General features: G+C 44.7%; 1 protein-coding gene across 1 annotated transcript in view; it reads right to left on the bottom strand.

The window, feature by feature from the left end:
- The window catches only part of ADARB2 (adenosine deaminase RNA specific B2 (inactive)), a 333805-nt gene that overhangs the window by 288047 nt on the left and 32619 nt on the right, over positions 1 to 13139 (bottom strand). The window contains exon 3 of the mRNA XM_049881621.1: positions 8664 to 9571. Within this exon, the coding sequence (XP_049737578.1) occupies positions 8664 to 9571 (908 nt within the window). The remainder of the gene's footprint in view (positions 1 to 8663; positions 9572 to 13139) is intronic.

Raw genomic sequence — 13139 nt, 5'->3', positions numbered from 1 at the left:
CATGGGGAGGTGTGATGCCAACCCACTGGCTGGGGTGGGAGGCAGCAACAGTTGGTATAACAAGCTGGTTTGTTCCAATTTAAATGGCAGTGCTCCTGTCTTTTTCAAATCAGTAACTAACAGATATATTTTTATAAGAGACTCAAATTGCTGAATTTCAGCTATATGTGCACTGAAAGTAAAAGATGAATATTTTCATGTATTTGTTCTCCCACAAAGTTAAGTGGAATGCCTTCTCAGCCAAGTGGCAACCCTCCACCTCAGCTGACTGATCACAGTATCTCCACGGCAGTTGCTCCTGTGTCTACCTGTTCTTTATAACCCCATTTACCAAAATTTGCACTGGCTTTCAGACCACGTGTTCCAGATTATGTCCACTGGAAAAGATATTTCTGACTTCTCTGAAACTTCAGGATTCTTTCAAGAAAAGTAGTGGTAAGGGTGTAAGTCTTGAATTAGAAAGAAAGGAGAGGGGGAGGAGGAGAGAGAAAATGGGTGATGTCTACGGCTAGGTGTTTGTTCCCTGGTCTTCTGGCAACCTCTGTGAGGCCCAGAAATAAGTCCCCAGAAACAACACGTTAACTAATAAGTTTAGAGACTTATCCAGGAATTCAAGTTCTGTTTTGTTTGAAAAGTAGAGCACTCCCTTGGGGGTCGGACTGAAACCACTGTTCTTCTAAGGCATTCGGTTGAAGGGCCTCTTGAGGCCCACATCTGGGTCTGTTGTGCCAGGAAGGCCCAGATGTAGTGAGATCAGACTCTAATCGCAGCACCTTAAGGAAACCATAGGAAGGCAGGTCTGAGAAACTGGGAGGTGTATCATAAAACCAACCACACGTAAATGAGAGCAAACACCTCTGCTAAGGTGTAAAGAAATCAGTCCTTTTCAAGACAATAATGTGAATTCCAGAATGATCCTTTCTGCTTGTAGGGCCTGCCAAGAGCTAGGCATCAGCTCATTCAGGAACTGCCGTGACTGGAACATGGCCATGTGCTAAATCAGCTCTTACTGTTCCTCAGTGCAGCCAGGAGGAGGTGAGAGCCCTCCTACACCTTCTTCCATCCCCTGGAACCGAGGACAGGGTGGGGCGGAGGGTTGTTGGCTGGAGAACAGCATCTGCTACTACTTTGGGGATGTAAACCAGCACGGACAGTGTTAAGCTATTTCAAAGCCAAGTGAATGTGATTTCCACACCTATTCGTTCATAATTTAAGCCTATTTAAAATTTGAGGACCCCTCCATTGCTAATTTGTTATGGCAATATTAATTAATGGTTTAGCTTTACAGCCGTTAGGATGCTGCTTCTATTGAGTGAGATAGATTAGCAGGAGTATGAGATTAGAAAAACAATCTGTAAACTGGTCAGAGGCAGTTGGGGGTCACCTTGGTGTTTGGGAAAGGGACAGAAACATTTACGAAAAAAAAAACAAAAACAAAAAACAAACCATAGTGTCCTTCAATGCAGCTGCTGTAAGTGCATTAATAGACTCCGTCCCCCTGGTCTGAGGCTAATTTCAGGGACAGATATCAGGACATGCGATCACTTACGGGAGCTCAAATTTACTATGAAATGGTGAAACGAAAAAAGCTGTTCAATTACTTTATATATTCCGATGACTTCTTCATCTTCTTAGCAGTAACAGGAGGGGCCCTGCGCACAGTGGTTAAAGTGCTTGGCTGCTAAATGAAAGGTCAGCCGTTCAAACCCACCAGCCATTCCATGGGAGATGTGGCAGCCTGCTTTAAGATTCACAGCCTTGAAAACCCTATGGGGCAGTTCTACTCTGTCCTATAGGGTCCTATGAGCTGGAATCAACTCGACGGCAAGGATACGGTTCGTAGCAGCAAGAGTGCTGAAGATCAGGGGACAGAGTGCCATATGGGTTAAGTGTGCTGGACGTGGGAAAAAGGCCTAAAACTGAAGCTACAGGCATAATTTCCCCTAACAGACCTCTGAAGGGCTTGGTCAAAGCAACTAGCCTTCATGAACGGTTTAAAAAAAAATTCCTTCTCTTATTTTGAGGGGAAAAAAAGTGTTTTGATTGCTTTTGACCAAGGCTTTGTAGACACAGCTGACAGCATCACTTCCAGCTACTAAAGCAAACTGACAGGGAAATGGAAAAACCCAGAAAAGGGGGTGGATAACTGACGGTGAAAGGTCAGCTCATGGACAAACAAACAAACTCTCTTGTTTTGAAATGATGGATGTTGTTTCATAATGTTACCCCCTTTTCTGAGTTACTAGGCACCTTGCTAACTGTTACTCATTTTCTTTTTTTTTGTTCACGACACAGTGTATGTTTTCTTCTCTAGCTAGTTCTTGTGGAAAGGAAAAGTTGAAAGATAGGCCTTTTTGGCTGAGTTCAATGCTTTTATGAATTCGACTTTTTTCAGGCCAGGATGGGAAATAATGACTGAAGAGGAATGCAGATTCTGTGCTTCTATCATTTTTTTATGATGATTTTTCCAAATAGTGGATACTTACATTCTGCCACAGGTCACAGCCTTACTTTCGAGCATCTCTTTAACCTGCAGGAGTCTTGTGCCAAGAAGGTTCACTAACTACAGATGAAGAAAATGTGAAGAATTCAGACTGGTTCTCCCAGCTACTTCCTTGTATTTATTTGTTATCGTTATCAACTGATACTTAGAGGGTACCCAGCATGTGTGCACTCTCTGTTAAGGTTATAAAATACACATTTAAGCTTGTACTGTGTTTTAAAGAATTTAATAAACTTTTGGTTTCACCACTTGGTTTAAGAGACTGAAAGTCAGATCACATTAAATTAAAGGAAAAAAGCTAGCTTGGTTCTGAGAAATGCCCCCGAGTGTAGAATAGAGTGGAAATTAGATACTGGAAAAACTGACTCTTGTGATTTTAATCTTTATTGAGAATGTTATGCTTCTGAACTTACTACTTCAAAAATGGGACTACAAATAAGCCTACTTTACCTTACTTTCACTATCAGAAAACTACTTTAGGTGTGGAGAGAGTACACGTTCCATTATTTCAAGGAATCTGGTATTCTGAATTATTAGTACAATTACACTGATCGCTCATACAGACATGTTCTCTATAGGTCCTTAACTAAAGGGTTGTTTGGGAGGTTAGGTTTCCTTAAACCAGAGGCGCCTCGGAAGACAGGCCAGACAATCTACTCCCGAAAAGTCACAGCCTGAAAACCCTACAGATCACAGTTGTACTTTGACACATGGAGTTACCATGAGTTGGAACTGACTCTGTGGCACCTACTCCCAAGAAAATTGATCTGACCGAATGTGGAAATCATCAAACAATATCATTAATATCACACGCAAGCAAAATTTTGCTGAAGATCATTCAAAAGTGGCTGCAGCAGTATATCGACAGGGAACTGCAGGAAATCCAGGCCGGATTCAGAAGAGGACACGGAACCAGGGATATCACTGCTGATGTCAGACGGATCCTGGCTGAAAGCAGAGAATACCAGAAGGATGTTTACCTGTGCTTTATTGATTACGTAAAGGCATTCAACTGTGTAGATCATAACAAATTATGGATAACATTGTGAAGAATGGGAATTCCAGAACACTTAATTGTGCTCATGAGGAACCTGTACATAGATCAAGAGGCAGTGGTTTGAACAGAACAAGGGGTTACTGAGTCATTTAAAGTCAAGAAAGGTGTGCATCGAGGTTGTATCCTTTCACCATACCTATTCAATCTGTATGCTGAGCAGATAATTCGAGAAGCTGGACTATGTGAATAAGAACAGGGCATCAGGATTGGAGGAAGACTCATTAACAACCTGTGTTATGCAGATGACACAACCTTGCTTGCTGAAAGGGAAGAGGACTTGAAGCACTTACTAATGAAGATCAAAGACCACAGCCTTCAGTATGCATTACACCTCAACATAAAGAAAATAAAAATCCTCACAACTGGACCAATAAGCCACATCATGATAAATGGAGAAAAGACTGAAGTTGCCAAGGATTTCATTTTACTTGGCTCCACAATCAATGCCCGTGGAAGCAGCAGTCAAGAAATCAAAATACATATCGTATTGGGTAAATCTGCTGCAAAGGACCTCTTTAAAGTGTTGACAAGCAGAGGTCACCCTGAAGACTAAGGTGCACCTGACCCAAGCCATGGTATTTTCAACCACATCATTTGCATGTGGAAGCTGGACAATGAATAAGGAAGACCGAAGAAGACTGATGCCTTTGAATTGTGGTGTTGCTGAAGAATATTGAATATACCATCGACTGCCAAAAGAATGAACAAATCTGTCTAGGAAAAAGTATAGCCAGAATGCTCCTTAGAGGCAAGGATGGTAAGACTGCATCTTAACATACTTTGGACATGTTGTGAGGAGGGATCAGTCCCTGGAGAAGGACATCATGCCTGGTAAAGTACAGGGTCAGCAGAAAAGAGGAAGACCCTCAACGAGATGGATTGACACAGTGGCTGCAACAATGGGCTCAAGCATAACAACAATTCTAAGGATGGCCCCGGAATGGGCAGTGTTTCATTCTGTGGTACATAGGGTCGCTATGAGCTGGAACCGACTAGATGGCATCTAACAACAACAACCAGACTTAAATGCTAGAGTCTTAAAGACTAGATTCAGAGCCAACTCGATGGCAAATAACAATAACAACGGTCTTAAAGATAGAGCAAGGATCTAAAATGTTCTTTCTGTCTTGCCTATAATCTTGCTTTCCAGGCCTGAGGCCTTGAGTGGCTCCAGGACTTCGTTCCGAACAGCACAGGATATCTGGAAATGTGGTTTCTCTGACCCACCTGCTTTGTAATCTATTGGAGGTGCTCATTAAAAATGTATATCCCTGGGCCTTACTCAAGAACCTATTGAATTTCTTCCATCAGGGCCCCACAGCTTTAAGTTAGCTTTCCAAAATGAAAATTCATGGACAGCAACATTTGAGAAATTCATATATATATGTGTATAAAATTTGAGTTATATATACAGGAAATCCTGGTGGTGTAGTGGTTAAGAGCTATGGCTGCTAACGTAACTTAAAGAGGGAATTAGCATCAGGGATCATTCCAAAGCTTCATTCACATAAGACCATATCTTTGGTTAAAAGCATTACACAGAGACACAGTATTTATAGAAGTGTAGCCCAGTATGAAAATCTTAAGACCAGACTCCTTTGATTTGCCATTCCTCACACTGAAGACTACCCTGGACTGTGGGCAGAGAATATCAACTATTGATGGCAATGTTCAGGTTCCAGAAACTACATAGCCCCTACAGTAAGCTCTGTCACCACACCGTCTGAGGTAGACTGGGGCATGCAGGTTACTCAGTTATTCTGTGTGGGCATTTGCTCAGTAGCGATGGGGTAAGTCACTCTGTTCTGAGGGAATGCTGCAAGAGTGATGGACAGCCTGAGCAGGGGCTTGGAAGGACGCCTGGCTTGCTTTACAGGCTGTGATTGCTAACTTAGCATTTAGACAAGGATAAGGAAAGGCTCGAGCCCTTAGGGGCTTAAAAGCCTCTAGAAACAAGGTGTGAACTAAACAGGAGGTGGTCCTTGGCAGGAAGCATGATGTATAGGTAGGCGGAGTTCCAAACAGGGCAGGGGTGGGGGGGGGGGAGGGACACAGAACCAGGAAAGCAAAGCAGAATTTAAAGTGACTCTTGGAATTTTTTCTTTTCTTTTAATTTTCTTCCCTGAATCCAGACCCAGTGCAAGCCAGGATTCTAATCCCACCCAGCTCTGGTGGGAACTGGCCTGTTCACCGTTTTCATGGTCTGGCCCACTGGCTGCGCTGGGTGGAGGGGGGATCTGCGAGGGGAGGAGGATAATGAGCCTGTGGAATGGCCCAGGCGCCCGTGGGTGTGATGAATGGCACACAACCCTCTCTGTGCTACATGCCCTTCATCATCGAGTCGGGTGGTTAGCGGGCTGTCAGGGAGAAATAATTTAGCGGCAGTGGCTTTAACTGATGTGCTGCAGTCTGGGGTCAAATGACTATTACAAAGTAGTAGCACTGCCTAGTTTCTTCATCGTGGGAGCTCAGCGTTGACAACATAAAAGAAAAAGGCATCGTGGCCAGAATTCACTGGCATCCTTCAAATTTCACCCACGGTGCGGTGGAGAAGGAGCAGCAGAGAGAGATAGAGGGTGGGGAGGGGAGGGAGAGAAGGATACCTCTTACTAAACAATGGCAGGCCCGATCAGGGGCCAGCAGAGGAGGCCAGCCCCTGGAGTCATCAGGCTGGATGCATCGGTTTTGGGATGATGAGGGTAAAGCGAAGTGGGTGGGGGCCAAGCCCACAGATCACTGGTGGTAGGAGAACTTCTCAGAGGAAGTGGCAAAGCATGGGAGCTGACAAAGGTCACCAGCAGTCTCAGAAGAGACTCATCTTCTTTTGCACAGGAGGGTTGGGAGCAAAGTGGTTTCCATGAGTATTGTTACAGGCCCTTGGGTGGCACAGACAGTCAAGCACTCATCTACTAGCTGAGAGTTTGGTGGCTCAAATCCACCCAGAGGTACCTCAGAAGACAGGCTTGGCAATCTGCTTCTGAAAGGTCAAAGCCTTGAAAACCCTATGGAGCTGTTTTACTCTGCACACATGGGGTCGGGCATAAGTTAGAACTGACTTCATGGCAACTAACAAGAACAGCAATGGGTATTGTTGGCAAATTTAAGCTACAGATAGTGAGTCACAGGATAGGAAGAAAAAAGAAAGGAAAATGATAAAATGGAGGAGTAAGAGAAGAGAACGCAAGGATACAGGATTTCTCTCTAGGAGGTACTTAGGGCTAGCAATTTAGATGGAAAGCCAAGGCACTTACACTGAAGTGTACCTGCTTTGTAAGCACTCTGTTTTCACTGAGATTTGGGGGGCAATTGGAAAGCAAGGCCTGTGGAGATTATGGTCTAAACTGCTCCAATCCACCTCTTAGAACAATCATTAGATATTCAATAAATATTTGAAAATAAATGGATGAATTAAGGATACAGATACCAGGAGAAACACTCATCACATAATTGTAATTCCTTGTTTAAAAGTTTCTGTCCTTCACAAGGAGTCCTTGGGTGGTACAAATACTTAACGTGCTTGGCTGCTAACCAAAACGGTGAAAGTTCAAGTCCATCCAGAGGTATCTTGGAAGAAAGTCCTGGCAATCTACTTCTAAAAAATCAGCCACTGAAGAGTCTACGGAGCACAGTTCTACTGCGACACACATGGGGTCGCCATGAATCCGAATGCACTCAGAGGCGACTGTTTTTTTCCCCCTCACTAGGCCAAGCTACGTAAGAAGTAGGACACTGTCTACTTTGCCCACCATATCCCCTGTGCCTGTAAGAGTCAAATATTTATTGAACGAATGGGTAAACGAAAGCTTGAACCCCAGCCATAATTCAAAATGAGGGCTCTATCATGAGGTATTTCATCTGTATCACAGTAAAGTGTCCCTTCTGGATAGCTGAGATGTTGGTGGTACCCTGCATTATTTAACAGATTATCATCTCCCACAGCTAACTAATGGATTCTGTTCTAGGTGTTGTGATCTAATAACGATAACGATCACAGTAATAACTTACAATTACTGAGTACTTACTACCAATCCCTTACAGGGCTAAGTGCTTTTTAACTATGTAAAATGCTTATTTCCTTGATTGATGCCCAAAATGAATAAAGACAATTTTCTGTACCTAATACATTAGTGATGCCCACAAATAATCTTCAGACTGATAAAAGAGTAATTTGCATAAATAAGCAATTACAAGGCTACTGTAAATGGCATGAGTACAGCTCCTGACATGTACACAGCACTAAAAATACTCCTTGAGTGAATGAGAGTAACTGATGTAAGAAAGCAGAACTGTTGTCTTATGTGGAAAGGTCCGGGGCGTGGTACTGCTGACTGAGAAAAGCCAGGCTCTAACACCGGCCTCCATTTGCTGGCCTCCTGTTTCCTCAAGTCCTGTGTTTCTGCCCCTTTCACTCCAATCTCCTGTGGTTCTGCTGGGCAAGTGTCCACCCAACCTGCGTCTGAAGCTGCGACCCAGGCATCGAGGTTCCCATTGCAAACAAGGACGTGAAACAACTCGCACTTGCTTGTTTTTTTTCCAGCCTCCCTACATATGGTTCTTAGCTATAAACTCAACCAAAACCACTCTCTAACAAACACATTTTTACCTTACAATCCTTGCTTCTGGGTACAGAGACCAAGTTGCTGAAAAGGCCTGGCAAGGTCCGGCCCCCCTGCCCTGCAGCGGAACTCCTGGCTATAGACACAGAAGGCCCCTCAGCCCAGGCTCCCTCTGCCTTCATCTTGTGCTGTAGTGTCTTTCTTGAAGCTAGAATCGTCATTACGAAAATTACCTGGCTTCATTAATTCTCCCATTACCTCGGGTAAGTTGGAGTGTTGATATTCTCTTTCTTTTCTTTGCATTCACATGATTCTCTCTCCAAAAAGCCTGAAAATTGCTCTTAATGACAAGGATAGGGAAGGGGACCTTCTGTGTGTACTAGGCAGAAGCCCAGCTTTCCAGAAAGGGAGGGCTTGGCTGCTGCACTCTACTTACAGTAATTGGAGGAGAGGCTCTGACTGCTCCCCCATTACAGCAAGAACACTAACAATTCACATTCATCTCAGCATTCTTCCACCTGCAGGGCAGCTACCTGAGAATTCTCACCTGGGGCAAAAGGTGACTTTTACTCCTGCCAGGAATGTGGCTGGGCAGCCGAATGTTAAAGAGGGCCTGGAGAGCAGCCTGTGCAGCCTGGCCCTTGGCCAGCTTCTTGCTACGTCCTGAGCCTTCAAATGTCCTCCCGTCCACTCTCACTGCCATCACAAAACTCTTGGTGTGCTGCTTCTCCACGGTCTCTGAGAGGCAGACATACCTCAGGCCGGAGCGCAGCTCATTGAGCACCACCACAGGGTTCTTCTCCTGCTCGGCAGTGGGAGCCATCCTGTGCTTGCTGGGCTTGGCCTGGCCCATCAGGTCCAAAGTGTGGTAGAGTAACCGTCCGTGTCGATAGGCCGTGGAGAGCAACTCTGTGTTCACGGGGCGGCAGCCTGTGAAGTCCTCGCTCGGGGTGGAGGGTTCAAACTCCTTGAACAGAGTGTCTGGGAAATCAGCCTGGTCAGACGTGAAGTCTGTGGCTGGGCTCACGCTGTTCCCCATGGCAAAGTGAGCTTGGCAGGCGTTAGGGAACTGCACGAAGGACTTCAGTGCCAACTCTGCTGCCCGCATCTTGGCTTTCTTTTTGGTGGGTCCTGTGCCCTCAAAGGTAAGTCCATTGACCTCCACAGCCACTGCGAAGACAGGCGCATGGACAGGGCCTGTCTGGGAGACCATCTTATACTGCAAGCCCGGCTTTAGTTCGTGGAGTTGTACCAGGGCGTTCTTTGGCGTCACTGACCACGAGAGTTTTTTCCAGATCAGCTGCAATTTGCAGAAATGGCCGCTATTTCCTTCCTCCAAAGGCCTTTTTCTCTTTATACTGGGCGCACTTCCTCTTGCCCTGTCGCTGGGAGGTAGCAGTTTTGCCTCCAGGTTGCCCACATTACGGTTTTCCTTCACTTCCGCACTGCTGGTACCTGGTAGTGAAAATAAATTAGTCATGACCCAAGGCAATGGCAGGTTGTTACTAATGACAAATATAATACCATATTGTGAAACTTGAACTTCATAAATATAAAAGCCCTTACAGTAAGAACAACAAAGCCTAGGCCTATAAAACGGGCTGTAACAGCCTGCACTGCCAGGAAGGCAGCATGTTAGTGGGAAAATACGTGAGAAAGAGCATTTTTTATTTCTTGGCTGGCAGAAATTATTATGCACCCTTCACGAGAGGGGGAATGACTACCTGCCAGGGACCAATTAACTGTAAGGAGGAGGGGCAGCGATAAACCAGGAGATTTATTCTGGAGCAGTTCTTGGAGAGCTGCGTTTCTGAGAACGAAAGCCGAGGAGGTGGGAGTGGGGAGAGGAGCACACAACTGAGCAGCAGTTGTTCCATCTGTCACAGTACGGACCGTCACCGGGCACTGAAACCAGCTGCCAGCATCCTCCAAACCATCCACCCAGCCTGCCATCTATCTCCCCGTGCCGTCTGCAACTTGCTTCCCTCCAGAATATCAAACAAACACACAAAATGGCCCTTCTCTTTCTACCTGTCTTGGACAATGTGGAGGGTCAGAGAGGCCTTTCCTGCTTGTGGTGGGGTGGAGGCAGGGGCCCTTCCCATTCGCTGATTGGGTGAGTCACCCCTGTTCAGATGGAATGGCTTTAGGTTCTGTCCTGCACAACAGGATGGTAGCAGTTTGTGAGCAGTGAGGGGTTCAGAGTTCTTTGCTTTGTAAAGAAGGTGAGGGGCTCTGCCTTGTCACTGTCCTCTTTGGTTTTCTAGCTCCAAATAAAACCAAACAAAACCCGTTGCTCTCCAGTCAATTCCGACCCATAGTGACCTTACAGGAGAGAGTAGAACTGCCCCCATAGGTTTCCAAGGAGCTGCTAGTGGATTGAACTGCCAACCTTTTTGGTTAGCAGCTGAGCTTAACCACTATGCTACTAGGGCTTCCGCTCCAAATAGAGATTCTCGAAACCTAATCTCTTTTTTTTTTTTTTTTACAACTGGAAGTGGAAAAGAATGGTGTCTGTTCAGCTCACTGTACTAAGAATGACTAGGAATTAAGACCCAGCTAAGATGCTGCTGCAGGGTGTCTTTGCCTGTCAGGGGTGGGCAGCTACAACCCAAAGGCCTGTTCCTCTTGCTGCCTGAAGTGTTTTTGGAACACAGTCCTGTCCACTTGTTTGCACATTGCTGCATTTGCAATACAATGTCAGAGTTGCAGCAGAGACCATGTGGCCTCCAAAGCCAGAAGTATTTACTCTCTGGCCCTTTACAGGAGCCTTGGTGGTGCAGCGGTTAATAGCTCTGCTGCTAACCAAAATGTCAGCAGTTCCAAAACACCAGCCATTCCTTGGAAACCCGATGGTGCAGTTCTACTCTGTCCTATAGGGTCACTATGAGTTAGACTTGATGGCAATGGATTTTTTTTTTTTTTTTACGTAAGAATGAAGAAATATACACCCCACTCAGCGATTCCTAGGAATGCCAGGTTTCCCTCATTTTGCTTTCTTGCTACAAATGTGGTTTTACGGAAGCTGACAAACTGAGAGTTCTATCCCTTTCTTGACCATTTTATAGTAACACTTTTTTCTGGAGTCTCTAGAAGATAATTATTATGCTGAGGCGACAGTCTTCAATCAGTGTCTGGATTATACGGGAGGTACGACTGGTATGGCTTTAAAGAGCTCTGGTATGTGGACCAACAAAACCACGCACAAGACGTTTTCCCTCTGCCGTAACTTAGGTGTCTCTTTAGGAATTAGAAAGCCTCAAAGGCTCCTTGGAATTTTTGTTGCAGGTTGTGAATGAGTTTCTTCTCCTGAGGTAAGTAAAAATGTGAGATAATTTCCACAGTTAAACCATAGCTTAAAAATAGACATTAGTGCCTCACTTAGCACTGGCACAGACACGTTTGCCTCACTCCTGCCCTGAAAGGTGACCAGTGGCAAGGCCCAGTTCCCTCTACAGCCACACTCCTGATGCTTCATTCTTATGACATTGTTGCAAAAGAATAATAAAGAAAAAATACAGTTTCATAGGCACAAAAGGTGCCTTTGAAAATCAGATAACTTCGAGAGGTATCTGACGCTTTAGAATCTCCTTTTCGAGTCGCTGTGCTGACTGTTCTTTCAGACGAGGATGGATTGTTCAGTTACAGGGCCACAACCGCCACCGCCATCTTTATTAAGGAAAAAATCAATCCATCAAGAGGGGGTTCAGAGCGCAGTGTGCTACATCCTGTTTGGAAAGTGTTCTTATTTTGCTAAAATCTTAATTCTCACTATTTTAGCTTTAACAATGGTGGAATTTCAGAAGCAACTGACTTCTTAAAAAACGTTAGGTTTGGGGAGGGAATATTTTCAAAAGAGTGATTCTGAGAGTTTTTATAAGTTTTAGATGCATAACATTCATTTACAATCCATTTTAGCAAAAACGATTACCTTCAAAATATCAAGCACTCTGAATCTTAACCATTTTCGTTAATTGTGCATTTCTGGTATGCACACAGCAATGAGGTTTATCATTTAGAGTACTTCAGGCCAAGGGATAGCAGATTGGGTCAACCAGACAGCTTCAGAATTGAACATAAACGGAAGAAAAAAAAGGCAACACAGCCAAAAAAACCCACACTAGATTGCCTAGAAACTTGCTTGCAGCTCTCTAATTTCTTATTGATTTCTCACAGTGTGAAGATTGGGTAAGACCATTAGTGTTATTAAAGTGCTCAGCATATCAGATGACCTTTGTTGCCTCGTGAGGTCAAAGGTGTAACTTTCGGCAGCAGAGCTTTCAGCTCTACACTTTTCCCCTCCACTCACTCTGAAATTTATTCCATACACTTCTCCACAACTTCGAGTACGTTATAACAGTTATTATTAAAATTTCAAATCGTGGTAACAGGACCCCTTCCAGAGTTATATCTGGGATGCTGGATAAACAAACAGACTTCAGAGGTCTATCCTGGACTTACTAGCTAGAATCTCTGGGGGTAATATTTATCCACTGATTTTGGGAAACCACTAAATGAGGGGTTAGACCCCTTTCAACAAGGCCAATATGCTCTCTTTAACTGGCTTGCTCAGCCAAAGCAATGACTGCAGACGCCCAGCTCTGGTTAGGGTTTTGACAGTACAAAGGGGACTTCACAGCTGTGGAGTCAAGCCCATTAGACACCAAATGTCCCTCCATCATTTACATACCTGTGACCTTGGGCCAACCACTCAACTTGTCTAAACTCCATTTTTCTAGAAACAGAAAATGAGGATTTTGATAGTATTTGCTTTATAAGTTTATTATAAGGACTAACTAAGGTAGTAGGGGCAGTGGTGGTTCAATGGTCAAATTCTCGCCTTCCATGTGGGAGACACGGGTTCAATTCCTGGCTGATGCACCTCCTGCATGGCCACCACCCAACCGTCAGTAGAGGTCTGCATATGGCTGTGATGCTGAACAGGTTTTATTAGAGATTCCAGACTAATATGGACTAGGAGGAAAGGCCTGGTGATCGACTTCTGAAAACCAGGCAATGAAAA

This window comes from Elephas maximus, chromosome 4, assembly GCF_024166365.1.
Source record: "Elephas maximus indicus isolate mEleMax1 chromosome 4, mEleMax1 primary haplotype, whole genome shotgun sequence".
NCBI lineage: Eukaryota > Metazoa > Chordata > Mammalia > Proboscidea > Elephantidae > Elephas > Elephas maximus.
The sequence above is the reverse complement of the archived record's forward strand: the minus strand, read 5'-3'. Positions and strand labels throughout refer to the sequence as shown.